Here is a 27828-nt window from a genome sequence, read left to right on the forward strand (position 1 = left end):
GAGATTTCCTCTCCAGATGGGCCCTGTTAAAGCCCACGTTCTCCGACTCTTAAGTCAAGCCCAAGGAAAGGGGCTGGCATGCTAGGCAGTCCCCAAGAAGTGGTAGGACAGTGGTAGTGAGCCAGCTGGGCTGGGAGAAGAGGCACCATGTTTGGCCTCAGTATTAAATCTGTGTACTGGGGTGTGGTTTGTGGCCCCAGGAGCTATCAGGGTGGTGAGCCCCTATGTGGGACCTGGCTGCTCAACAGAGACACAACACTGTACAGAAGGCAGGGGCAACTTGGCTTCTGCCTGGAGCCAATCAAGTTTCTGCCTCAAAGAAGCCTTCCTTTGCCATCCCTGGCTCTTTTCTCCACTCTGGATTTGGCCTCAGCTCCATGGGGGAACCCCACAAAGGACTCTGCCTCTTTGCAAACTCTTCTCCCATGGGGGACTCCACTCAACTGTCTCCAGGGCCTGATTCAGTTTACTCTGCTGAATTGCCCCCTCACTGGCTCCCAGTTATGGTCTATTTGATGGCATTCTCCTCTAAGTCCTCCGTTTTTTTGTTTTGTTTTTGCCAGTCCTGGGGTTTGAAATCAGGGCCTAAGCACTGTCCCTGGCTTCTTTTTGCTCATGGCTAGCACTCTACCACTTGAGCCACAGCACCACTTCTGGGTTTTTCTATATATGTGGGGTTGAGGAACTGAACCCAGGGCTTCATGTATATGAGGCAAGCACTCTACCACTAGGCCATATTCCCAGCCCCACTGTTTATTTTTTGTTTTAAGATGTTTCACTATGCAATCCAGGCTGGCCTTGAGTTCAAGATCCTCCTATCTTAGCCTCCTGCGTGGTGGGATTACAGGGGTGCATCACCACACCCAGAAACTCCTGATCTTGACTTGTGTAGGCACATCAGAGTTCTGTTCCTCTTTCCTGGGCATTCTGTCACTTCCTGCTGGTGGTTGTGACAGTATCTGCCCTTTATGCTTTTGCTATTATAGAAACTTCACAGCTGGGAATATGGCCTAGTGGCAAGAGTGCTTGTCTCCCATACATGAAGCCCTGGTTTCGATTCTCCAGCACCACATATATAGGAAACAGCCACAAGTGGCACTGTGGCTCAAGTGGCAGAGTGCAAGCCTTGAGTAAAAAATAAAATAAAAATAAGGAAGCCAGGGACAGTGCTCAGGCCCTGAGTCCAAAAAAAAAAAAAGGACACTTCACACCAACTTCTCCAGGAAGCCTCTGATAATTCTTTACAGTTGCCTATTTGGCATTTAACATATTAGTGGCACCCCCCTCCTCCAACCCCAATGCTTATCTCCTTTGTATTTTGGGGACTTCTTGGAATAAGACATAAGGCAGAACACCCTAGCAATCCGCTGGGAGTGGGTGATGCGGTCCTGAAGGTGGCAATCTTACAGGTGGTTTCAGGAGAGGCTCAGGTGGACAATTATGCCCTGACCACTCCTCCATTCACATGGCCTAACTCACAGGTACTGGCAAACATTCTACCTCCTCCCTGCCTGGCATTCCATCAGACTCTGGGACGCTCCCCACCTGCTTTTGATACTCTGAAACCCCTCCCCACAATCCCCAAGGCCTGGCCAATCAGTGCCCTGCACCCATGACTGTAAATACACTTTATTTTCCATCTTTCCCGCCTGGGCAACATGTGGAGTGTGAACAGGCAGTGTGCAAAAATGGTAGTGGGCAGTGTTGGGAGCACACAGGGGCCCTCCCTCAGGTGCCCAGCCTGGTCCCCAGGCCTTGTAACACTGAAGAATGAGTGACCGGGCAGAGGAATGGAGGAGGGGGTCCCCACCCCAGGAAGCTCCAGGGAGATTGCTTGTGACGCTTCTTCTTCGCTAGTGGAGGTTCCAGGAGCACTGAGAGGGCCAGCACCCCCCCCAGGGCCACTGAGACCCCCTGGGAGAGGGGAGGAAAGGTCTGGGGAGGGTTGTCGTTGGACTTTGGCACCGTTCTCAGCTCTGACTTGGCAGAGACCACGGGACCACTATGAGGAGGCCAGAGGAGGGAACTCCAATGGAAAGCTCCACTCCTGGGGCCTGGCCCTGGTCTGAGAGCAGGGCTGGGGACACAGAAAGGAAAAGAGGGGAAGTGGATGGAGGCTGAGGATCACCAAGTAGGGGGCAGTCTTCCATCCCTAACCAAGACAGTGATGGACATCCAAGGGGAGATGAGTGCCTCTGGGGAGCAGGGTCTCTTCTTCACAGCTTCTCTCCCCCCCCCACCCCGCCCCAAAGTAGGCTCAGGCCTTTAGCTGGTACCCACTGTCCACTCACAACCCCAGGTAGCCCTGCTCACAGGATGAGGGACTTTGGTTTCTGCTGCAGGGGCCATGATGCCTGCACCAGGCAGGAAAGCCCAGGCTGGCCTTCTGTCCCCTGCGGCCAAGGTCAAAAGTTACCGAGGGCGTTGTGGGATGCTAACGTCCAACTCAAGGATGTCTCTCCTTCCTCAGGCCTCCTCTAGATCCTGGGCCCTTCCCTGCAGGGCCGCCCCTGTCCCAGAGGGAAGTCTGTGGGGGAGGAGGAAGCTTCCTGCTCATCTGGTGGGCAGGAACCTCTGTCTCCCGCCCTCAAGTAACTGGCCCAGGCACCCGTTAAATATTCGAAGGAGGGCCGGGAGGGGTACGGACCAAAATGGGTAAACACTGGTGGGGAGGGAGAGCCCACCTGGAGGCTCTGCCCTCTGCGCTGCCAAGCTGGCCTGACTCTTTACGACGGGCCACAGCAGGTTCGGCAGGTGGCACTGCCCAGGCGATCCACGGTGGCGGCGGCCTCGGGGCTCCCAGCGCTCGCGCCCCAGCTTCAGTTGCCCAGGCTCTGGCTGTAGGGCGCGGCCAGCTCATCAGCGTCGCTGTCCGAGCTTCCCTCACTGTCCTTGGCCGGCCGCTCCAGACGGCGGAAGAAGCGCGCGTCGCGCGGGGGACAGCGGGTAGAGAGCGTCTTGCAACGCCGCGCCCACGCCCACGCCCAGCAGCTCCTCGTCTGACGACGGCAGCGAGTCCTCGTCCAGGTGCCGCGCCAGGCTCAGCCCGTCGAAAGCCAGCGGGTCCTCGAAGGGCGGCGGGCCCTTCAGCAGCCGCACCTGGGGCGGGGAACCGGCGTGCTGGAAGCGGGGCCGACGAGCCCACGCAGGCGTCGTGCCGTCGAGCACTCTCTTCCCCAGCCCTTCTAGCCCTGGCTTCCTTACCGCACCCAAGTCTGGCCTGTCACCCGCATCCCCCGCGCCGGCCCGGGACGCCTGGCGCTCACCTCCGCCTTCAGCTCTTCGATCTGGTCCTTGAGCTCGCGGATGTACTGCGACGAATCCGAGTGGTTCAGCTGGCCCTGGATACGGCCTTCCTCTCTCTAGGAGGCGGCCAGGCACGCCCGCGGTCAAAGCTGGGCCGTCCCCGTCCCTGCCTCTAGTCGCGACCCCGCCCAGGCCCCGCCCCCATGGCCCCACCCGACGACTCCGTCCACATCCCGCCTCTAGCCATGGCCCCCGCCCCACCCCGACCGCGCCTCAGGTCCGCGCCGGGCCCCTCCCTCGCCCTCCACGCCCCGCCCATGCCCCGCCTTCAGTGGCCCCACCCTACAACACCCCTGTCTATTTCCCATCTCACGCCACGGCCCCGCCCCAAGGCCCCGTCCCCTGAATCCCTGCTCACCTGTATCTCCAGCTCGGCGATGCGCTGCCGCATCTCGGCCACCGCGGCCATGCTGTCCGCCTCCCGAAGCCGTACAGCCATCACTTCCTCCTTGCTCTGAGATTGAGGGACAGAAGGCTGGTCAAGGGAGGGCCGGGAGAATGGGGCGGGGTCTCGGGAAAAGGGTCCGGGCTGGGGCGGCACCTTGCACTCGGCCTCCGCCTGCTTGCGGCGGCTTTCGCTGAGTTGTGTCTGCAGCCCCTTGTTCTGCGCCGCCAGGTACTGCAGCTTCTCCTGCAGCGCCGCGCGCTCCGCCTCCACGCGGTTCAGCAGGTTGCGGTGGATGTTGTCCTGGAAGGGAGGACAGAAGGACGCACAGTGGGGATCGCTGGCCCGGCCAGGGGGCTGGCCACCTGGTCCGGCACTCACACAGGCGCAGCCCACCTGTGTCTCGAGTTCCACCACGCGCTGCCGAAGCTCCCGGCCCTCGGCCAGGGCCTGCGCCTCGCGCAGACGTACGCTCATCAGCTCGTCCTGCAGCTCGCCCAGGACCAGCTTTCGCGGGGACTCCTTCCAGCGGCCGCCGCGGGACAAATGGGCCTGGAAGGAGAGGGCAAGAGGCCGGCGATCAGTCTCCAGTCTCCGCCGTAGCGAAACCCGGAGACAGGGTCCGTAAGCCTGGGCGTTTTCTCCGCGCTGCCCACCTGGCCCTCACCTGCCAGGTGTCTGAGAGCTCCTGCAGCTGCAGCTTCAGCTCTCGCGCCGAGGCTATGGCCTCGCCCTCCCGCACCTTGAGCGCCTTGAGCTCCTCCTGTAGCCGCGCCACGTTGTTCTCGTCGGGCAGCGAGCTGTTCTTCTACGGGGAAAGACAAGGTCAGGATCCTGGGCAGCCACGCAGTTCCACCGTGGCAAGCAGGCCTAATCTTTCCTGCTCCCAGAGCGCTGCCTTGGGCAATGCAAGAACAGGGATCAGGCCCTTGGGAGAGAGGACTTTCCTATATCACCCCAGTTAAGGTGTAAAATGGGTGCAGTACCAGTGCCTACTCACCCAGTGCTGCCTTAAGATATAACACTTTAGAATTGTGGGGTCTCCATAAAATGTTACTAACACTAGGCAGGCTGGGAGTCAGGGACTAGGGCAGATGCCACCCTCCCTGGTAGATATCTGTGTTCCTCAGGGTCCATTGAGAAGATGGGTGCAGCCTTTGTCTGTCCCCGCCCCCCTCAAGGCTAGGCTAGGCAGCCCCTCAACAGGGGAACAAACAGGCGGAGTGGAGGACCAGCCTATGTATGCTCTGTCCTGGTATCACCTGTATCCAGGTGTTCTGGTGTCTAGGCCAGGTCCTCACTAGTTTGGTTCTGGGCAGGGCAGGGCAGGGCAGCAGGGCTTAAGGTATTGGGGAAATCCGACTGTTGATGGGGGCTGAGAGCCTGTAGACCCTCATACAGATTTGGGAGGTATTTCTTTTCTTTTTTTGCTGGTCGTGAGGCTTGAACTCAGGGCCTGGGTTCTGTCCCTGGCTCTCTAAGCTCAAGACTAGTGCTCTACCACTTGAGACACAGCACCACTTCTGGCTATTTCTGTCTATGTGGTACTGAGGAATCGAACCAGGGCTTCATGCATCCTAGGCAAGCACTCTACCACTAAGCCACATTCCTGGCCCTTGGGAGGTATTTCTTAAACAGTGCAGGCTGTTTGGAGTGGGCACAACTCCTATACTGTAAGGTCCTGGGGTAAGCAGGCAAAGGTGGGCCTCAGTCAGCCCCTGGAGGGTGTCTCCATGGAAGTAGGATAGGGATTCTCATGGGCCTGGGCCTTCCCTTCCTACTCTTCCCTCCATCCTGGAACTCAAGGCCTGGGGGAGACCATCACAGTGCACTAAGATATCCAGGTTTCTCCCTAACCTGCCACATTGCTGCTGCTGGTCTCTGAATATAAGACATAGAGGTAGAAATGTGTGCCCTCTGTGGGGTTATACTATTGGTGTGCAGGTGTGTGTGTGTGGCACACACACACATATTCACACATCTCCAGGTTTGGGAAGATCTTGGGGTGAGGGGCCCAACTTCCCATATCTCCTCAAACCCATGGGTTTGGGTGGAAAGGGCAATGTCCAGGGGCTGGAGATGCACCCTGGCTTTAAAAGCAGCAGGCAGATGTGGCTTCCTCCACAGAATGGACTAGTGTGAGGAAATTGCCCTGGCCACCCTTCCTCCCCTTCTAAAGCTTCCTCAGGACTATCTTTCTCCTTTCCAGGACCTCCCCCCCAACACCCTTCCATCTACTCTCCCATCCAGCTGCACCTTCTCCATGTCCAGAACTTTGTCCTGCATCTCCCGGAGAGCCCCCAGTGTCTCTGTCTCCCGAAGCCTTGATTGCTCCAGCTCTGTCTCCAAGTGCGCCACAAAGTCCTCAGTAAGACGGGGGTTCTCCTGGGGGGCAGAGGTCTGTGTTGGTTCCCTGCAAACGGGGGGGGGGGGCAGCCTTCATCCAGTCTGTGTGGGGGCAGGCCTTGCCTGGAGCCCCTGAGCTGGGACAGCTCAGACATGGGACATCCTGGGCTGAAACCCAGTGCTCTGTGCTTAGGCATTCTGGCCCCAGGGCAGCAGAACTGGCATGGCCACTTTCCAGGGCAAAACGCATGAGGGGAAGTCCCTAAAGGGACTTTCCATGGCTTCAGGAGGCCCTCCCAGGGACGCCAATGAAGGGGTGGTTTTCCAAGATCACTGGGCGTGGCCAGGGCCTTTCAAAGCAGACAATGGGCAGAGTTGGTCTTTGAGATGGGAACCTCAGCTGTCTCTAGGTGCCCTGAGTGTGGCACAGGACATTTTTTTTTTTTTTTTTTTTTTTGGTGGGGTGTCTAGCCAAGGCTGGAGCTTGGGGGCTCTCTGGCCGGGACAGCCTGGTTCTCATAGGCTTTGGTACTGAGGACCAAGGAAACAGTCTGCCTAGTTTCCTCCTCCCGAACCAGGGAGGAGAGAGCCTTAAAAAACAGTGGATGGGATAGGGCAGGGCGGGCCTCACAAGGCCCAGCCCACCCTTACCTGCTGCTCCTGCAGCTGCCGAATAGTGCTCTGCGCCTTCTGCAGGTCCTCCGCGGCTGAGCTGCATTGCTGCCGCACCACTGCCAGCTCTCGCTTGATGACATAGTTCTCCTCTGCCTCCTGGGCCCGTGTCACCTGCCCCTGAGCACAGGGAGAATGGGAAGGGAGGCCATGACCCTCGGCGTCCATCCCAGGCCCTGCCTTGGGCCACAGAGGGAGGGCCCAAAGAGGATGGAGGAGCAGGAGATGAGAGGGGGGCACAGCCTCCCAAACTCAGAGCCTGAGATGGGGCACCTCACCACGGGGGCCTGGAGACGGGCAGAGACAGGATTGCTGGATAGCTTGGGAGGATGGGGCCTCCCCAGGCTCTGCCAGGCTTAAATGGGAAGTGTGTGTATGTGTGTGGGGGGTGTGGGTTGGAGAATACCAGGCGAGCTGTGGACAGCTCCTAGCTCTCCCCAATTCTGGCTTGGCTTGCTGAGAAAGAGGTCCTCCTGAGAAGGAGGGTCAAGGGCCCATGAAGCACAGGCTCCGAATGCCAGGGTGGGTGCTGGGGCAACCAAGACCTCCAGACTTGGCTGCTTGGCTGCTGCCATTGTCAGTGGGCATTGGGCTCCCTGGGAGCTTTCACCTCCCCTCCTCTGTCTCCCATTCCAGGCTCTGAGCCCATCTAGTGGTGTGCAGAAGTTTCCAGATAAAGCCATTCAAGATGAAGTGGCAGCAGAAGCAGGTGAGTGAGGGGAAGGTTGGCAGGCATGGCAGGGTATTGCAGAGGAGCAGTGTCAAGAGTGGCCAGGAGAGTTCTGTGCGTGGATTTGGGTGCAAAGATGTGTGTGCAAGCTTAGCATTAGGGCACACACCAGGCCCTAACATGGGTACACTGTCTCTGTGTGTAAATTCATGCTTGAACACACAGACATGCCCCGGCCCAGGTCCTTTCCACCTCACATGCTGTCACCCCTATGAAAGCCCTTGTCTCCCAGGACGTGGGCCCCCTGCTGCCCCATTCACGGTGCCAGACCTTCCCTCTCACCCCCAGAATGGCAGCGGCCAGGGAAGAGGCAGTTACTGGCTGTCATGTGCAGGGATCAAGGAAGAAGACTGGAGAGGGAAAAAAAAGCTACAGTACCTGGATTAGCCTATCAGCCAGAGCAGCGCTCTCCTACCCGGCAGGTGGGCGAAGGGGGGTCCCGAGCAACAGGGGGAGGAGGCAGAACAGAAGGCGCAGGGACAGGAGAGGGGAGAGACAGACAAGAACCACTGGTCACTAACGTGGTGGACTATCTCTAGAAGCAGGGGAGATAGCAGTAAAGACCAGAAAACCAGCACAGAGAACCCGGAGGAAGATCAAAGCCAGAGCCAGCTCCATCCTGGAGAGGAGTTTGTGTGTGTGTGTGGGGGGGGGGGGGGGCTGTCGCCAGGGTGGCCATGCCTACCGGGGTGGCCACAGGGATGGGACCAGCTGGGAGAACTCAGCACCAGAAAACCTCTCTTCATTGTGATCAGAAAAGGTTGGGAACTTTTTTTGGTGGCATTTGAACTCAGGGCCTCGTGGCTTGCTAGGCAGGCAATCTACCATTTGAGCTATTTCCCAGCTCTTTTATTTGCTTCAGGTATTTTTCAAATAGGGTCTCGCATTTATACTAGGATCAAGAGTCTCCTAATTATGCTTTCTGTATAGTTGGAATGACTTGGTGGTGCTACCACTCTCAGCTTTTATTGAGATAGGGATGAGCTTCTCAAACTTTTTGCTAGGTTGACCTTGAACCTTGATCCTCTTCATTTCCATCTCTGTTAAGTAGCTGGGATTACAGGGGTGAACCACTATGCCTGGGAGGCATTTGTTTGACTTTTGGAGGGAGAACAAAAATGGAGGCTTTGAGCTGTGTGCCAGTGGCTCACTCTTATAATACTAGTTACTCAGGAGGCTGAGGTCTGAGAATCACAGTTCAGAACTCATCAGGGCAGATAAATCTTTGAAACTCTTATCTCCAATGAACCAGCAAAGAGCTGGAATGGAAGCGTGGCTCAAGTGGTAGAGTGCCAGTGAGAGTCGGATGCCTGGAGTCCAAGCCCTAATAGTGGCACCAAAAAGTGGGGGCGAGGAGGGGCTTTGGGACAAGAGTACTAAAGTCCCGTCCAAGAGAACGAGTTTGGGGTTGGAGGTGTAGCTCAGTTGGTAGCATGCTAGCCAGTACGTGTGTCAGGTACTGAGTTCAAGTCCTGGTATCGGACCAAGAAAAAAAAAAAAGAATGAGTGACAAGTGGAGATCCTGGGCCTGGGCTCATGGTAAACCACCAAACCCCACCACCATCTTTAACACGTTGTGGTCCATTGTCAAAGCCATAGACCCCCACAACAAATGATAAGGCTGTCCCTCTTCCCCCATTCCTTCCTTCCTTTCCAGAGTGAGACTTCCAAGTTATAGGGTGGCCTAACGCTTGGTTCCTCCAGCAGCTGGGTGGTCCTGGCTCCCTTCCACCACCCTGGGGTCGCCATCCACAGAGGGGATAAAGGTGTAGGGGAATCTCCACAGAGCCCCCAGGGATTCAGCCAGGCTTCTCTACCCAACTGGTTCTGGGTGGGATCTTGTCCTCAGCCATGATGGAGGCTGAGTCCTGTGTGAGGCCTGGTGCTTCAGCGCCTCCTGCTGGCATCCACACCTCTCACCTTCTCCAGGGTCTCAATCCGCTGTTTCAGGAGCCGGTTTTCTGTCCGAAGCCTCTATGGAGGGTGGGGGAAGACAGCACATTAGAGCTTGCCCCTCTCCTGAAAACATCCCCCATTCACCCCTCCACAGTCACCATAAGGAAGCAGTGGGACAATCTCATGTCCTGTGAGGCAGTGATTTTTGAAGATAGGGCCCATTTCTGCTCAGGAAAAAAAAATCATTTTTTGGTTTTTGGTAGCCCTGGGGTTTGAACTGAGGGCTTTGTGATTGTGTTTTTCTCTGCCACTTGAGCCATATAACTCAGCCTCTGCCTGGCTTATTGACATGGGGGCTTGCTAACTTCCCCCTTCCTAGGGCTGGCCTCAAACCAGGGTCCTCCCAATCTCTTGCCTCCCAACTAGCTGCATGAGCCACTGTGCCTGGCTTAAAAATCATAGAAACAAATCAAGCCTTCAGGAAAAATAATGTGCTTTGAGGAGTGTGTGGGGTATGCATTAGTAAGCCCCATGCCTTTCTCAGAAGTCTGGTTTTAACCTGTGCTTGGGTATTTACTTTTTTTTTTTTTTCTGGTCCTGGGCTCATACTCTGGGCTTGGGCACTGTCCCTGAGCTCTTTTTTAGCTCAAGGTGCATGCTCTACCACTTGAGCCATAGTGCCACTTCTGGCTTTTTCTGTGAGTCATTGGAGATAAGAGTCCCGTGGATTTTCCTGCCTGGCTTCCAAGTGCAATCCTCAGATCTCAGCCCCCTGTGGAGTTAGGATTACAGGTGTGAGCCATCAGCACCTGGTGCTTGGGCCTTTCAAAGGAAGAGGCCTTTAGCTTTTGGGGAAGTTGCTGTCAGACAGTGCTGTCCCACCTTGCTTTGTTCCCAGCTTCAGAAATTTCCAGAATAAGCTCCTCTCAGAATTCAGGCCCTATATGCTGAACAGGTAAGCTTATGAGTACATTTCTGTAACATTTTGGGGGAAATGTCTTCTTTGCTTTTGCCTTTTTCTTTTCTTTTTTTGAGATAGGTTTTCACTATGCTGTCCGGGCTGGCCTTGACTCCTGATCCTCCTGCCTCAGCCTCCCAAAGGCTGGGATTTCAGGCATGTGTTCCCATGCTGGCTCTGCTCCAGTTGAGATCAGCAGATGTGTGTGGGTCACACAAACATTTCCTAGGTTGCTTCTAGGGGAGACATGTTGATGGGAACACCTAGGACAGTCGCAGGATGCAACTGCAGTTAGCAAATGGACTTCATGGTCATTGGTGGATGTCAAAGTGGGGGGAAACTGAGTCAGAGTGGGCCAGAGATTTGCTGGAGCAGAGTCAGGTCAGAGATAGATTTGGGTACAGAGTAAAACTATTTTAATTATTTATTTATTTTGGCCAGTCCTGGGGCTTGGACTCAGGGCCTGAGCACTGTCCCTGGCTTCTTTTTGCTCAAGGCTAGTACTCTGCCACTTGAGCCACAGCGCCACTTCTGGCCATTTTCTTCATAAGTGGTGCTGGGGAATTGAACCCAGGGCTTCATGTATACGAGACAAGCACTCTTGCCACTAGGCCATATCCCCAACCCCCAGAGTAAAACTATTTTTCCTCTGGATTTTTCCTGCCTTTTCTGGTCCTCACTGGTCATTTGCACCAAACAGAGCTATTCTTAGATGATCAACAAGCCCCCCCCCCCCCCATTTCCTGCTTTTCAAAGGGAAAATGAGTAAGAATGCACAAAGGAGTAAGTATATGAAGTTATATACTAATCCTAGATTATTTTATTCTGTATATTATGATGCTTTGACACCCCAGGGTCTTACTAATTTTTCTCTGTCCCTGCTGGGGAGCTAGCTAATTCCAAGCCAGCAGGCTTTGTCTATTTTATTATTTTATTTTATTTTTGTCAGTCATAGGCCTTTTTTTTTGCCAGTCCTGGGCCTTGAACTCAGGGCCTGAGCACTGTCCCTGGCTTCCTTTTGCTCAAGGCTAGCACTCTACCACTTGAGCGTCTGTGCCACTTCTGACCATTTTCTATATATGTGGTACTGGGGAATCAAACCCAGGGCTTCATGTATACAAGGTAAGCTCTCTTGCCACTAGGCCATATTCCCAGCCCAGTCATAGGCCTTGAACTCAGGGCCCAAGTGAGTGCTGTCCCTGAGCTCTTTTGTTCAAGGCTCTACTTTAAACTGAAGCACCACTTCTGGTTTTCTGGTAGTTAAATGGAGATAAGAGTCTCATGGACTTTCCTGTTCAGGCTGGCTTCTAACTGTGATCCTCAGATCTCAGCCTTGGAGTAGCTAGGATTAAGGGTGTGAGCTACCAGCACAAGGCCCAGCTAGGCCTTTGTCTTTGATGAACAACCCAACCAGCACAGAGCCCAGCTGCCATTCTTTATCTAATATTCACACACCATGCCAATATTTCTCTTGCCTAAACCACTCCAGGGCCTGGAGTGGAAACTAGGGGACCAGTTAGAGCTGTGGGAATTTGAACTGTCCAATACAGAGCTGACCCAAACTTGCCTACTCTGCCTCAGTTGTTCCTGTGGAAAATACACCAAAGTTTCTGGCCCACACTTTCCTCTGGCTCTGTCTATCTGGTATGACCTTCTCCTTCCTCTTTGGAGGAATAAAATCTATAATACAATCTTCTTTCAAAGGCAGTGGTCACTCTGTTTGACCTTTTTTTTTTTTTTTTTGATCCTGGGGTTTGAACTCAGGGCCTGGGTGCTGTCCCTGAGCCTCTTTATGCTCAAGGCTAGTGCTCTACCACTTGATCCACAGCGCCACCTCTGACTTTTTCTGACTAGTTTATTGGAGATAAGAGTCTCATGGACTTTTCTGCCCAGGCTGTCTTTGAACCATGATCTTCAGATCTCAGCTTCCTGAGTAGCTAGGATTGCAGGTGTGAGCCACTGGCACCTTGCTTTCTGTCTGTCCTCAAGTTGCTTTACCTGACTTAAAATCCCTAGTAAGTTTTGAAACAGGCTATTGGTGAATGATCCAAGGGCAGGACTCTGTGAGAACAGCTCTGAAGAAATGGGGTATAGCTCAAGTTCAAGTGGTAGAGGACCTGCCTAGCAATCTTGAAGCTCTGAGTCCAAACCCCAGTACTGAGGGAAAAGGGGAGGCTTTGAGGTTCTCCAGTCCTTCTCAGGGGAAATTTCCAGACTTGCCTAATGGACAGAAAGTTTATGGCATGCTTGCCTATGGCTGGGTCACCCAAAAACAGGCTCTTGAGCAAGAGCATAGGTTTGAGTAGGTGTATCAGGTAAGCTGTTACTCCTGAGAAAGGGAGACTCCCCAAATCCAGGACAAGGAAATTTCTAGAAACCCTACAAACAGGGTGAGGACAGGATGCATTCAGTCCTCTTCAGAAGACCTGGATTTTAATCTAAGTTCTGATCCTGTAGAGCAGGGGTGGGGATGGGGATAATGATGACAGTGTTGATAACAACAACAACAACAACAACAACAACAACAACAGCAAGGACGACTTGAGCCAGAGGGCCACTGAGGCTCAGAGAAGTGTATTCATGGGCCACGGGCACTCAGCGGGTTCCTGCCAGAGCTAAGATTTGAACCACGGTGTGACTCTGCCTCTGATGGACAGTCTGTGTGCAGAGTCCCGTCCTATTCCTGTCTATCCCCTGTACTGGACCAGAGACCCAATAAATGCTTTGAACACAGAGGGCACACTCAGGGAACCCCATGGCTTTGCTGTTACTTCTGGGCCAGACATTGGGGGAACCAGAGTGGGATCCCATACTTTCACCTAGACACCCGGTGTCTGAGTCCTGCCTATCCTGGCTTTCCTGCCCACCAGGCATATATGTTGTGCCCCAGGCCATTTTCACTGGGCTCTTGGGCCTGGAGCATCTCCTGAGGACTGCCTGGCCCTCACTTGTACGCTTGTATCCAGAGCACTCTGCAGAATCCATGCTATTTTAGTGATTTATTGGCTGTCTCCTGGCAACACCGAGTTGGGGCACAAGGGTAGGGACCATGGCTGTCTTATTTACTGTTGTGTGGCCAGTGCTGAGAATGTGCTGGCTGGGGCAGGTTCTTCCACGCCGGCCTGGCAGGTGAAGGAAGGGGCAGGTGGGCAGAGGATCATGGGAGACTGAGGTGGGCTGCCAAGGATGGCCAGGCCCATCATATACTGGGCAGGGATGCCCTCTAGTGGCCAGTCTGGACTTGGAAGCAGAGCCCCTAAGGGCACCCATCCCTGTCTCCTCCCCCTCCCCCTCCCCCCCCCAGCCCCCAGGCCCAGGGCTCACTTTGATCTCAATCTGCTCCTCCATCTCCTTGCTCTTCATGGCTGCATACTCCTTCTCTAGCCTGCGGGCGGTGGGGAGAGAGGGGGGAGGACTGTGAGGTTGCTGCTTGGCCTCCAGGGCCTTTCCCCCTCCCTGGCACCCCCACGATAAGCATTTACCTTTTCATCTTCTTGGGGTTGTACTTGACCTGGTAGGCCTTGAGGACCAGCTTATCGGGGCAGCTGTCAAACTGGTGGGGGATGACCCTCTGAAAGTACTGTGGGGACATGGGTGGTCAGAGCCACGCAGGCCCTCTGAGCCTTGCTGGTGTCCCCTGCACAAGGCCTGGCCAACTGTGACCATTCCGTCTGTGTGTGTGGAATGAAGGACTGAGGGTGAGAGGTGAGAGCTGGGGAGAGGGGAGGGCTGGCCTTCCTGGGGTGCCTGTGGCCGAGGGCTTCAAGGTCTGGAGAAAACCAGGCCTTGAGAGCTTCTGAGAGTGAAGGCTAAGGGCCTGGGGCTGAACCCAGGGGCCCTTCATGGAGGTGTAGCTGATAGGTAATCTGGGGCCCCTGGGATTTCTGCAAAGGGTTAAGGTAACCTCAGTGGACACTGCTCCTGTCCCCCAGCCCAGCTGGCCCCCACTGGCAATTGTAGACAATGGATGTCCGTGTTTGGGGACACAACCGTGGCCTTTGTGCATTCTTCTCTGCAAGTGCCAGCTGGAGGAGGCTGGGAGGGGGCAGGGCCCTGTGTGATGGGGAAATGGTGAGGAGAGGCAGTCTGGTCTTTGGGGCAAGCCCAGGCAGGCCAGGAAGGGAGGCTCCACCAGACAGCTTCTTACTCCCTTCCTGTGCCCTCTCCTGGTCAGGGAGTGGGGTGACAGCCCATTTAAAGTGTATGGGTTCAGACAGAACTACTCTGCCAGTAGGCTTTGGGGCCCTGGATCACTGTGAGGAGTGAGGCAGGGACCTCCCAGGGCCCAGCTGGGCCTGGGCCTTTCTCTGCCCCTCCGCCAGTCTACTGGGCCTTTGGGTAGGGAAGATCTTGGGGGACCTCAGGGAAGCTTTGGGGGGACAGAGAAAAAAGGATCTAGGATGCTCAGGACTGCTTTCGTCTAGGAAGCCAGGCTTCCCGGTCACATGGGAGGAAGTCCTGTGCCTGGTGTCCCTGGTGGGGGTGGTCCTTCCCTCTCTGCCCTCCTCACCTACCTGGGACATGCCTTCCATGTCCAGCTGCATCAGCTCTGTCTGGTTCACCTGCAGCAGGGCAAGGCCCACCCGGAACACGATCTCCAGCCCCTGCAAAGGTGGTGGTGGGGCTGTGAGGCTCCTATCCGGCCTCCATTTCAGGCAGCTCAGACACTTCCCCAGGCCCCATACCCCAGTCAGTGGGTGGATGGATTGAGATCTGTGGCAGGGGTGCCCCACAGGGCCCTCACCTCATACATGAAAATGTCAAAGACACGGGTGGCAACAGGCAGGGGGAAGGTGGTGAGGAAGAGCGTGAGGAACCAGGACGAGGCGTACATGGACGTGTGGAAGCTCTGGGAGCGGAAGTGGGTGTTCAGGTCCGGAAGTTGCTCCTGCAAGAAGGGAAGTCCAGCAGGCACAGTGAAGAGGAGCTGGCACACATACTTTAGGGTGGGTGCTAGGTCTCAGTGCCCCTACCTGTAGAGAATATTCCCTGATCTTCCCTGGGAAGCCTATAGAGCTCGCTTGGTAGGTTCTAAGTTTGGGGGAGGCTGAAGCACCCCAAAACTTTGAGTAGTAATGGCATGTGGATACAGGCAGAGTGTGTTGGGTGGGTGCTCCTTCTGGGAAGGTACTGGCCTGACAATTCGAATTGCAGCAACTCATGGAATTTTCTTTTTTGTCCATTGTGGGGCTTGAACTCAGGGATTGGGCACTCCCTGAGCCTCTTTGTGCTCAAGGCTAGCACTCTACCATTTGAGCCACAGCACCACTTCCAGCTTTTGAATGGTTAATTGGAGTGTGTCTTGTAGAGGCTTTCTGGCCCAGGCTGGCTGGCTTTTGACTGTGATCCTCAGATCTAAGTCTCCTGAGTACCTAGGATTACAGGTATGAGCCACTGGCACCTGCCTCTTGGGGCTTTCTTGATCGTCCCAAAGAGAAGCTTCTGAGGTTTGTGGAAGGACATCAGGTTACCCACAAGACCACCATGAAGAAGTCATGAGGCAGAGCCCACTGCCCTGGTTAGAGCCTGTCATAGCTTATGCTGTGGTGGGTGGCTTGCCAGCTGCTCTGCCCCACTAGGTTCCCCAGTGTAAAGCTCTGTGCCCTGCAGTGCGGGTGGTGGCGAGGGGGGGCCCAAGGGTCTGGGGGTGGAATCTTGTTTGGATGAGCCTCAACTTCAGACTGCTGGAAACAGGCACTGTTGGGGAAACTGAGGCTGGAGGTACTGGGACCTTGGGCTTCTTCCTGGAGCCTGGAACTCACTATGACCTCGGTTTACATATTTCCCCAGGCCTTGGCAACCCCCCCTCCACTGTCTCTTTTGGGGCCCAGAAGAGGGTGCGCATTGATTCACAGGCCCTTTGCTATAGGCTTCTGCAGCAGGTGTGTGTGTGTGCGCGTGCGTGCGCGCGTGTATGTGTATGTATGAGAGAGAGAGAGAGAGAGAGAGAGAGAGAGAGAGAGAGAGAGAGAGAGAGAGAGAGAGAGAGAGAGAGAGATGCCAGGACAGGAACACCGTAGCTCTGTCTGCCAGCCCGGCGGGGGCTGCTATTTATAAACAGAGCATCTGAGGCTCTCTCGTAATCAGCAGTGGCAGGCAGACAACACTTTCCCTCCCTCCATGACACCCAGAACACACAGGGAGGGGTGGGGGTGTCTGATGGCACCAGCTCTGCTCCCCCCCCATCTTGGCGACCTAGGAGGCCCACCCACCGTGGGAGTGGGGACAGGAGTCCTCTTTCTGGGTAGTGACTTCTAGGTATGATTCCTCAGGCTTGGAATTTTCATTCCAAGAGATTCCTGGGGACACTAGGGTGATCCCATCCCCTCACCTGCAGCATGTATTCAAACTGGTAGATGCAGAGCCCCAGCTCAGCCATGCTGGGCTTAAAGAGCTCCCGAAGCCGGTACTCCTGCATCAGCCGTACGAACACGCAGAAGGCCTCCTCCTCAGGCATCTGGGGGGACAGGTGGGCAGAAGCTCTGAGTGTGCGAGGGGGATGGAGGCGACGGCTGTGTTTATCGCTTTTGGAAGGGTCTCACTGCACATGTCCCATTTCTGTTCTGCTTACATATTGGACACAGACTGTAGTTGACTACCTGGACAAACCACCAGTCACATTGATGGAATTTCACCTGAAGTGAAGTCACCTGCTGAGGGTCATGGGAAGGAAACAATGGAGCTGGGGCCTGAATCTAGGTCTGGCTGCCACCACAGCTCCTACTGTTTTTCTTTCTCCCCATTCTAATAGGACATCTGTAGCTCAAGCCTGTAATCCTAGCTACTCAGGAGGCTGAGGTCTGCAGGATCATGGTTTGAAGCCATCCTGGACAGAAAAAAATCTGTGAGACGTTATCTCCCAAATAAGTAGCAAAAAGCTGGGCTGAAGACATGGCTCAAGTGGTAGTGTGCCAGCTGAGCAAGCAAGCCAAGAAAGTATGGGGCCTTGACTTCAAACTCTGGGATCAGCCCAAACAACAACAAACCAAACCAAATCAATAACAACAAAACACTCAAAAACCAAACAAGTTGGTCACTGGCGGCTCATGCCTGTAATCCTAGCTACTCAGGAGGCTGAGATCTGAGGATAGTTCAAAGCCAACCTGGGCAGAAAAGTCCCCATGAGACACTTATCTACAAATAACCACCCCACCAGAAAACATGAAGTGGAGCTATAGCTCAAAGGGGTAAAACAGCCTTGAGCTCAGGGGCAGTGCCCAGGCCCTGAGTTTAGGCCCTATGACTGACCAAAAACAAAACAAAACAAAACAAAAAAACCCAAAGGTGTGCATGTGAGGAGTCTGTTCTAAGCCTTCTGGTTTCTCTGGAAAAACTTCCAGGCCCCCCAAACACTGAAGTCCCTGCAATGTCCAAACCCTGGCATCTTCCCCTCTCCTGTCTCTGTTTTGGATGGCATGGTGGAAAGAGCTAGTACAAGTGCCAGTCCCTCTGTGTCCTCTCATGGGTGTGTGTGTGGCCTGGGTACTGTCAGAGGTCACAGCCAGGTGGCTTTGGAGGATACTGGATGGAGTGGGAGGGATACTCTCCTTGTGTCCACTTCCTGGGGGGCTGAGCACGGGCCACTTACCTGCATGAGGAGCAGGCCCACGATGAAGGCACTACCCTGGCAATAGCCTACTTCGCGGTCTACCAGGGAATACGCCTGCAAGGAAACCATGGGCATGGGGCATGAGCGCAGATTCCCACCAGCCCATGTGGTAGGCGTGGTGGTGGTTCTGGTGGGTGGGCCTTACCTTCATGACATTAAAAAGCACTTCCTGACCCAGGCTGTCCTGGCCCTTGAAGAACTCATGCTCTGGGTAGGTGCGGGCGATGTCCCTGCGTATGAGCTTCTCGCATGGCGAGGACATCTTGAGCAGCTCCGAGTACTGGTTCTTGACTGGCATGTCTGTGGCACTACATAGAAGCTGCCACACAATGGCCCGGAAGTGGTGCGGTATGCCCTTGCGGATGAGCTCCTGTTGTCAGGAGGGGGTAGGCACAGGAGGCAGGGGTTGGACTGTGACCCAAGGATGGCAACCTACCCATGATTCCCAGTCTGGACCCTCAGATGTGCACAGAGGTCATCAGGAGCCACCCCCCTGGGACTGCTCAGTGGCCCCAGGTGACCACCCTGGTCCCTGTGCCGCTGCCCTCCCTGCCTCACATGCCCGGCTTGCTGGCTACTCCCCTGCCACCTTGAGCAGCTTCTCCTTCCGGCGGTGCCATTCCTCCCACTCATTGGCAATGCGCCCCCAGAGGATCCACGTGTCCTCCTCCAGGTGGCTCAGGTTGGAAGAGGCCGAGGAGCTGGACACCAGCGAGGAGCCACTGTTCCTCCGAGAGCCATTCATGGAGCGCATGGACTTCGAGTCAGCCTCCAGGAGCCTGGGCAGGAAGGGCAGGGGTGGAGGGGAGAGGTAGAAAGGGGACTATGGAGGACTCCCTGGGGACAAGGGCTCTTTGGGGGAGCCCAGCCTGTTCCCCTGTAGAGAAGGGGTATCACAGGGCTGAGGACTGGGTCCTTGTTCTTGTGGCTGAGCAACCTTGGCCAGTGGCTCAACCTCTCTGAGTGTGGTCTCCCTCCACAGGCCCTCGTGGGTCCTTGTCAGTGCTAAGCACTTGAGTAGCTGAATCCTTTCATTCTCAACTCCAAAGACATCTTTGGGGATGATTTAGACTTTGGGGGGAGCAAGGATGGGATGTGGGTAGAGGTCTCAGACAGCCAGCCCTGGCTAAGGACACCCAGCTAGAAAGGGGCTCTATTAACTTGTACTAACTTCCCTCCCCCTCCCTTTCCTTCTTTTCTTTTTTCTTTTCTTTTTTTTTGGCCAGTCCTGGGCTTGGACTCAGGGCCTGAGCACTGTCCTTGGCTTCTTTTTGCTCAAGGCCAGCACTCTGCCACTTGAGCCACAGTGCCACTTCTGGCCATTTTCTGTATATGTGGTGCTGGGGAATTGAACCCAGGGTCTCATGTATATGAGGCAGGCACTCTTGCCACTAGGCCATATCCCCAGCCCCCCTTTCCTTCTTTTCCTCTCTCCCTCCCCTTTCCTTCTCTCCCTCCCTCCTGCCCTCCTTTCCTTCCTTCTCTCCCTCCATCTCCCCATTGCTCTCATTCTCAGGTGCTTGCATTCAGGACTTCATGCTTATAGGACAAGTGCTCTACCATTTGGCCTCACACTGATGATCATCATAGTCTCCTGAGTTCTGGGATTACAGGCATGAATCACCAGGCCTGGCTAACTGCCCGGTTGTGATGGTTTGCTAGGTGGGCTCTGTGGATCCTGTAGGGAAGGATAGAGTCCCTCTAAGAGCTAGCCAGTTCCTAGAGCTAGTAAAGGACTTGTCTACCCAGGAATGTACTTTTGGGGCTTGAACTCAGGGCCTGAGCACTGTCTCTGAGCTTTTTTTTTTTTTGCTCAAGGCCAGCACTCTACCACTTGAGCCACAGTGCCACTTCAGGCTTTTTCTGTCTATGTGGTTCTGAGGAATTGAACCCATGGCTTCATGTATGCTAGGCAAGCACTCTACCACTAAGCCACATTCCTAGCCTCTACTTTTTTTTTTTCTTTTGTCAGTCATGGGGCTTGAACTCAGGGCCCGGTGCTGTACCTGAGTTTTTTCCTCAAGTATAATACTCTACCACTTTGAGCCACAACTCTACTTCTGGTTTTCTGGTGGTTCATTGGAAATAAGAGTCTCATGGACCTTCCTGCCCAGGCTGGTTTCGAACCCTGATCTTCAGTTCTCAGCCTCTTAAGTAGCTAGGATCACAAGTATGAGCCACCAGTATCAGGCCAGGAGTATACTTTTCATACCCAAGTCAATTCAAAGCCCACATCTTAACCACTTCTGGCTTCAAACTTTCACACTTGGTTCACTGTCCACCTGCCCATACCTGTTCTCCCCACCCCAGGGCCAGGTACCAGACAAGGGACAGTTCCTAAACCTAGAGTTGGCAGGAATGACTCAAACTAGTGAATCATGAGCTGGCTTACCCTGCCTTGCCCATTCCTTCCCATGGAAACCAACGTAAAAATGGCCCACATTTTCCCTGGTTCCCTCTGCCTCCTGACCAGCCCAGGAGCTTCCTGGAGTGGCCCTGGGTGGTGACATATGTCTCCTCCCTTTGGGAACTGTGAATTTCCTAATCTGCAAGCCTGACATGCCTGTAATCATAGCTACTCAGGAGGCTGAGATCTGGAGAAATGAGGTTTGAAGTCCTCCTGGGCAAAAAAAAAAATCTGAGAAGCTGAGTGCCAATGGCTCACATTTGCAATCCTGAAATCGGAGGATTATGGTTCAAAGCCAGCCTGGGCAGGAAAGTCCATAAGACTCTGTTCTCTACCTAGCCATGAAAAAGCTGTACGTAGAGTTGTGGCTCATTAGTAGTAATCAAGCATGCCAGCCTTGGCTGAGTGCTGGTGACTCACACCTATAATCCTAGCTACTCAGGACACTGAGATTTGAGGATTGCAGCTCAATGCTAGCCAGAGCAGGAAAGTCTGTGAAATTCTTATCTCCAATTAACCACCAGAAAACTGGAAGTGGCACTATGGCTCAGAGTGGTAGACCACTAGCCTTGAGCAAAATAGCTCAGGGACAGTGCCCAAGTCCTAAGTTTAAGCCCCACCACTGCCAAAACAAAACAAACAAACAAAAAGAATGCCAGACTTGAGGGAAAAAACCACCCAGTCCCTGAGTTCAAGCACTAGTGCCAGCATGCACAAATCTAAGAGATGATCACTAATTAAGCAGCAAAAAGCTGGACTAGAGGTGTAGCTCAGGTGATCGAGTGCCATAGAAGCAAGCAAACAATTTGAGCCTGAGGCCCTGAGTTCAAGTTCTGGGATAGGGGTGTGGCTCAGTGGTAGAGGGCTTGCGTAGCATGTGCAAGTTCCTGGTTTCCATCCCCAGGATCACACACAAAACAATCTCACCCTCCCCCCCACCCCCAAACTTAAATTCTACCATGAAAGCAAGCCAGCATTAACCTCTTCTTTCCACAGTGGCTTCGGTGAGTAACAGACAGATTTGACTGCTACCATCCTGGGTCGCCTCAGGGCCCCCATTTCAGCCCTGGAGTTGGGTAGATAAAAGATCATACCTTTCATGAAGTGTTGGTGGTAGCTCAGGCTTAGCTCTAAGGGTGACTGGGCCCTGCAAATTTCTGCCAGGAGCCCAGGCTGTACCCCAAGGTCCTACCCTAGTCCCTCCATTTCCCCACACTCACCGGTTCTGCTCTTCAAGCTTGGCCAGAAGCTCCAGTTCATCGGGGCTGAGGTTCTCGGAATCAGAGGTGGGGGAGCAGGTGGGGGCTGACAGGGCCTCCTGAGATGAGGAGTCAGGGCTCAGAGTGGGGCTCGCCATGGTGTGTAGTCTCCTCAGCCACGAAGCGGTGGGAGGTGGGGGAGGGGGAGGTGAATCACAAGTCTGTCTGGAGATGAGAGATACATATGGTCAACATCAGGCCAGCCAGTCCTGTTGTCCACTCTTGGGACACTCCTCAATCCTAAACCCGACTTCCAGTTCCCCACATAATCCAGGCCAGCTGACAGCCAATCAGGATTCTCCTTGCTCAGACTCTGCCTATGAGGATCTTTGCCACATGTCGGAAGGGGACAGAAAGATTTGGCTGTCCCCAGATGTCAGGGTTAAGGCTCCACTCCATACCAAGTCTATAACACAGGGTCTGGGGCAGAGGCATCCTGTCACCCAGGGTCCCCAGGACACTCTAGGGACCTCAGAGGTACAGAAGCTTCCTGCGTGGACAGTCTTAACTGCCAGCACAGTCCCTTTCCCCTTGTTGTGGGCTGGCCTGGGAGGTTGGTGTGGGCATCTGACCTTTCCCATCTCATCTAGCAGAGTGAGTTGCTGGCACCAGCAAGGCAATTACTCTTTACTGTTAATTGTCTGACACTGGTGAGGGCTGGAATTGTCGATGCCCCTTGGGCTCAGAAGCCAAGGTTGGACTTGTCACAGTTCCGGGAACCTGTCCTGATCTCAGCCTGCCATGTGCCAGGTGCATCTCTCCTCTTTTTTTTTTTTTTTGGCCAGTCCTGAGGCTTGGACTCTGGGCCTGAGCACTGTCCCTGGCTTCTTTTTGCTCAAGGCTAGCACTCTGCCACTTGAGCCACAGCGCCACTTCTGGCCATTTTCTGTATATGTGGTGCTGGGGAATTGAACCAGGACCTCATGTATATGAGGCAGGCACTCTTGCCACTAGGCCATATCCCCAGCCCCCATCTCTCCTCTTATTCTTGAGGTGGTCTGCTGGACCCTTCAAGGGGCTTTAAGATATAGGCTTCTTACTTTCTGCCAGTCTAGTGGGAGGCAGATTAGCACCATGCCAAAAAAACCCCGCCCCCCAGACCCCCAAAATCCAAATGAATCTGTGTCTGAACTCTGGGTCCTCATGGACAGGCTGTGTGACCCTGGGCCAGTCACTTGGTTTCTCTGGTCTCCAGAGACTAAAATCTTACAAGCTCTACCTTAGAGGGTGGCTGGGAAAAATGGAGCATGCCTCAGTGTATAATGTTAGAAGAGGGCCCGACAGTGTTCAGCCATCAGTGCTGACCATGGCTACTTAGTCAGGAACTTCTTAGGCTCCTGTGATTTTCCAGAGCCTGGGTGGGAAGTAGGGACACTGACAACTGCCTAGAAGAGGCTTCCTGGGGTCACAAACGGCTCTAAGATAGGGGTGGGGTAGAGGCTAAGGGATGGTTTGTTCCTTTTTCCCAGCTACGAGTGGTCTTGCTGAACCCAGCCAGCACCCAGGATCTGAGAAGATGGGGGAACCTGGGGTCATGGAGGCAGGGAGAAATCTTTTACATCACAGGGCACCTTCATGCCACCCCCACCCCTGTGTGCCCTGAACCCAACCTGACCTGGCCTTGCTGGACACCAGGACAGGGGACATCAGATTCCCTAGACAGCAGTGACAAGATGAGAACAGACAGCTTTACCTCTGTCTGGCCAGCCTCAAGTCACTGAGCGCCTGCCTTCCCACAGCTCCCACCCAGCCCCCAAGCAGCACTGGAGGGCCCATGGATGGGGCTGGACTTCACCCTGGCCAGCCATGCCCTCAATTCCCATCCTCCTTCCTGTCTTGCTCATCAAGTATGTAGGGCATGCTAAGCTGCCTTTCCTAGGACCTCGCTTCCCCAGGGCCAATGGTTCTATCTCTGCCCCCACCCCCCACCCCAAGGCTCCCCAATCTGTGGGTGTGGAGGGCTCTGGGTTTTTGTTTTTTATTTTTTTTGGTGAGCACTTGATACCTGGCTAAATGGGGAAACACCTATGCAACAGGCCTAACCAGGAGTTAATTATTCGCAAGAGAGACCCAGTGGGGGCCAGCTCCAGGGCCTGGCAGAGTCAAAGTCTGCAGCCTGCTAGGCCCAGATGGACAGGATTCAGTAAAGAAAGGCTGACCACAAGGTGCTTTCTAAGCAGGCAGAGACTGGGAAGATGGCTTCAGAGCTGGGGGGATGGGGAAAAGGTAAGGATCAAGGCCTCAGAACCTCCACTGGATTGGAGGAGCAGGGGGAGCTTGGTGAGAGCTCAGAGAAAGAGCATGAGTAGCAGAGGTGGTGGCCTGGGCCCCCTATGTCCCTCATGAGCAGAGGGTGTGGGAATCCCCCCACTTCCTTCAAAAAAACCAAAACAATCCAAAGCTGAGAGGCGACCCCCTCGTAGAGTTTATGCAGCCATTGATCATACACTAATGTGTATTTTATGCAAAACAAAATGTGGTCAGTACATGGAGCTAATATTTATAGTTTGAGTGGCAGGAACCTTCTGAACCCTCTAGAACTTTCTCTTACACATCCCAAGACTCTCAACAGAGCCCAGTATCAGTAACTATCTTCTGAAGGCTGCACACATGCACACACACACACACACACACACACACACACACACACAGAGCAAACATACATATTCATTTTTACTCATACATACTCTTTTTTTTACTGTTCTTTTTTACATTTTTGTTGTCAAGATGATGCAAGAAGGGTTACAGTTACATACTTAAGGTAGTGAATACACACACATTTCTTGTCATACTTGTTATTCCCTCCCTCATTGTTCTCCCTCCTTCCCTCCCCCCAGCCCCTCACCCCACTCTTTGCTTTCTTCATTTTTTTTTTTTCGAAAAAAACCCACAAAAAACCCTTAGCCTTGATGTACATTGTCAAGGTATTCATGTCCTTCAAGCCCCTTGGGGACTGGCAAGGGGACTGGCGGAGCCCTTGCCCAATGTGTTGTGACATCTTGGTTTGGCCAGAGGTTGGTGGCTCATGCGTGTCATACATACTCTTACATTAACATACACATTCACCTCTGCACATGTGTGAGCGCACTTATTCATTCACATCTCCCTCCCTTCCTCCTTCCCTCCCTTCCTTTTGTCCTTTCTCTCCTCTCCTTCCTTCCAGAGTCATTATGTAGCTCAGCCTTGAACTCACTATGTAGTTCAGACTGGACTCACACTGCCTCAGCTTCTTCTCTCCCTCCCTGCCTCTTTTGGGAGGGGGCAGCCCTGGGTCTCCAACTCAGGACCTAACCACTGTCTCTGACCTTTTTTTTGCTTAAGGCTACTGCTCTATCACTTGAGCCACAGCTCCACTTGTGGCTCTTTTGGTGCTTAATTAGAGATAAGAGTCTCACAGACTTTCCAGCCCAGGCTGGCTTCGAACAGTGATCCACAGATCTTAGCCTCCTGAATGGCTAGGATTACAGGCATGAGCCACTGGCATTGGGCTACCTCAGCTTCTAGAATGCTAGGATTACAGGTATGTAAACCACACTTGCGAATCACACTACTTTCTTTCTTTCTTTTTTTTTTGCCAGTCCTGGAGCTTGGACTCAGGGCCTGGGCACTGTCCTGGCTTCTTTAGCTCGAAGCTAATACTCTACCATTGAGCCACAGCACTTCTAGCTTTTTCTATATATGTGGTGCTGAGGAATTGAACCCAGGGCTTCATGTGTGCAAGGCAAGGACTCTACCACTAAGCCATATTCCCAGCCCTCACACTACTTTCTTATACATGCATACACAGCACTTTGGTACATCATTCTACTTAGAGGACTGGGCATGCATGCATATGCCTGTGTGCGTGCACATACACACTTCCTGCATTGTCCAGATCTTGTCACCTTGGCTAGGTCTGGGGTTCAGGCGTGGCCTGCTACTGTCCTGGCTCTCTCCACAATGCCATGTTTTTCATGGACTTAACTACTTGTCCCCAGCACTTGCTGGGGCGGCCTGATGGCGGGGTGTGGCTTTAGGCAGGGGCTTGGAGTGCAGAAGGTGGGCAGGGCCAATGCCTGGGCCATGCTGCCACCCTTCCTTGCTGGATGGGCACTGAAATGCACAGACAAGGCTCTGGCCTCTGAGGATGGGGACATACCCAGCCCCTCGACACCCTCAATTCCAACGCTTTACTTCTGCTCCACTTCAGCTGCCCCCAAAGGGGTTCCAACTGCAGAACAGTTGGTGGGTTCCTACCCTGACCCTCCCATACCTCCACAGGGTGGCCATGTCTCCAGAAGCTGAGCCAGGCTAGCAGGGTGGGATGAGATGGTGTGGGTGCGCTGCGGGTCACATGGGGACAGAAAAATCCAATTGGTGGGTCCTTCCACTTCCTTTCCCTCTCCCTCCTCCTTCTTCAAGTCCCCTATACTTGCCATTTAGCCTCTGGGGCTATCTCAGAGCTTAACTGAGCAAATATTTTCGGGTGATTACAAAACCTTTACTTCTAGCTTTTCCTTCCTACCAAGTGGTGGCCGAGATTGCTAACTATCCCTAATGGTTCCATCAGTCCTTGTGTCCTCCTCACTCTGTGTTCCCCCAACCAGGGCAGCCCACCCTTCTGAAGGATCTGGGGAAAGACCAAGAAACAACACCCAAACTTTCTATCACAGACTGAGGTAAATATTTGGACGAAAAACCATGGCAAGACAGAAGAGGGCAGATAATCCCTCACTAACGTAAACCTGGTGATCCAGTAGCGGCAAGTTTTTTCCTGGAAATCTATCTAGGAATGGAATAAAAAAACAACCAGATAAGCCGGGCACTGGTGGCTCATGCCTGGAACCCTAGCTAGTCAGGAAGCTGAGATATGGGGATTGAAGTTTGAAGCCAGCTCAGGTACAAAAGTCCATGAGACTCTTATTCCAATAAACTATTCAGAAAAGGCAGCAAGTAGCACTTTGGTTCAAGTGGTGGAGCACTAGTCTTGAGCCAAAGAAGCTCAGGGACAGTGCTCAGGCCCTGAGTTCAAATCCCAGGAAGGGCACCAAAACAAAACAAAACAGAAACACTGTAAACGAGCAAAAAACAAAAAAAACAAAAACCCAACCAGACAGATCTGTATGTGATGCTCACAACAGCACATTTACAAGAGCCTAATGTGGAAACACATTGATCAGGGGATTGAACACATCAACAAAACGTGCTTTAGTTATAGGGTGGAATATTACTCAGCCATGAAAAGGAACAAAGCACCGGTGGACATACACTGCAACATGGATGGACAGGTGCTTGGTGAGAGAAGCCAGACATAAATGTCACAATGTTTCCATTTATATGAAATGCCCAGAATAGGTAAGTCTGTAGAGATAGAACATTGATTAGTGTTTTCTAAGGAATGGAAGAGAAGAGACTAGACAATGACTGCTTGATGGGCACAGGGGTTCCCTTTGGGCTGATGGGAAAATTCTAGAAATAGGTGAGAGTTACACAACTCTGTGCTTGTACTAAAAATCATTAAACTGCACACGCTAGGGTGGTTACATTTCATGGCATATGGACTGTACCTCAATTAAGAAGTTGACAGATGAGGTGGGTTGCAGAACAATCTCAAGGCAGGGAGAGATGACACTCTAGAAGAAGCAGGAAAAAAATTCAGTGTCCCAGATCCTCCCCTGTGGGCTGGGACAGGATTTTAGAAAGATCTTGCCTCATCCCCAACATAGGGCTAAACTCAACGCTCCTGAAGAGGGAAAATCCACCCTTCCTTCTATAGCAGCAGTGTCTACCTGGGCCGTGCCACCACCTGCAGCCCAACCATCATGGCAGGACCGGTGGTCCCTTCAGAACTCAAGCCTGTCACTCTCTGCGGACCTCTCCTCTCCAGTCCTGAGGCTGCCCTGGGGGGAACCCTGAAAATGCTCTCCATCTTGGGACCTCTATCCCCCTTGCTCTGTCCACAAGGCCTCCGAAACTGGGTGGGGGGGGGTGGAGGGGAGGGAAAGCAGCTTGGTCCTGCCACTCACTCACTTGCCCCCAAACTCCTTGGTGGCTCTTGATGGCAAAGTGAAATCCAGGCATCTTAGCCCCGCCCCACCTGCATCCAAGCCCCGAATCCGCATCCGGGGATCCTAGCTCCTCTCCTCCAGCATCCTAGTTCAGCCTCCTCCGGCATATTAGCCACGCTCATTCGGCATCCCAGACAGGCCCCCTTAGGCATCCCAGTCCCATCTCCACCTGCATTCCAGCTCTGCCCCCTCCTACACCCTAGCTCTTTCTCC

At 53.7% G+C, this 27828-nt stretch overlaps 1 protein-coding gene across 1 annotated transcript in view; it reads right to left on the reverse strand.

Moving 5' to 3' along the window:
* Window positions 1-1613: 1613 nt before the first annotated feature.
* Window positions 1614-27828, reverse strand: part of Evi5l (ecotropic viral integration site 5 like) — a 34475-nt gene continuing 8260 nt past the window's right edge. Inside the window, 20 exon segments of the mRNA XM_048342115.1 lie at window positions 1614-2936; window positions 2938-3099; window positions 3267-3362; window positions 3665-3760; window positions 3848-3994; window positions 4088-4243; window positions 4359-4499; window positions 5948-6076; window positions 6689-6829; window positions 7818-7850; window positions 9360-9413; window positions 13618-13678; window positions 13776-13873; window positions 14808-14897; window positions 15038-15181; window positions 16625-16750; window positions 17882-17956; window positions 18048-18272; window positions 18492-18681; window positions 21530-21733. Of these exon segments, the coding sequence (XP_048198072.1) occupies window positions 2820-2936; window positions 2938-3099; window positions 3267-3362; window positions 3665-3760; window positions 3848-3994; window positions 4088-4243; window positions 4359-4499; window positions 5948-6076; window positions 6689-6829; window positions 7818-7850; window positions 9360-9413; window positions 13618-13678; window positions 13776-13873; window positions 14808-14897; window positions 15038-15181; window positions 16625-16750; window positions 17882-17956; window positions 18048-18272; window positions 18492-18681; window positions 21530-21666 (2418 nt within the window). The 5' untranslated portion in view covers window positions 21667-21733 and the 3' untranslated portion in view covers window positions 1614-2819.

This window comes from Perognathus longimembris, chromosome 3 (assembly GCF_023159225.1).
Source record: "Perognathus longimembris pacificus isolate PPM17 chromosome 3, ASM2315922v1, whole genome shotgun sequence".
Lineage (NCBI taxonomy): Eukaryota > Metazoa > Chordata > Mammalia > Rodentia > Heteromyidae > Perognathus > Perognathus longimembris.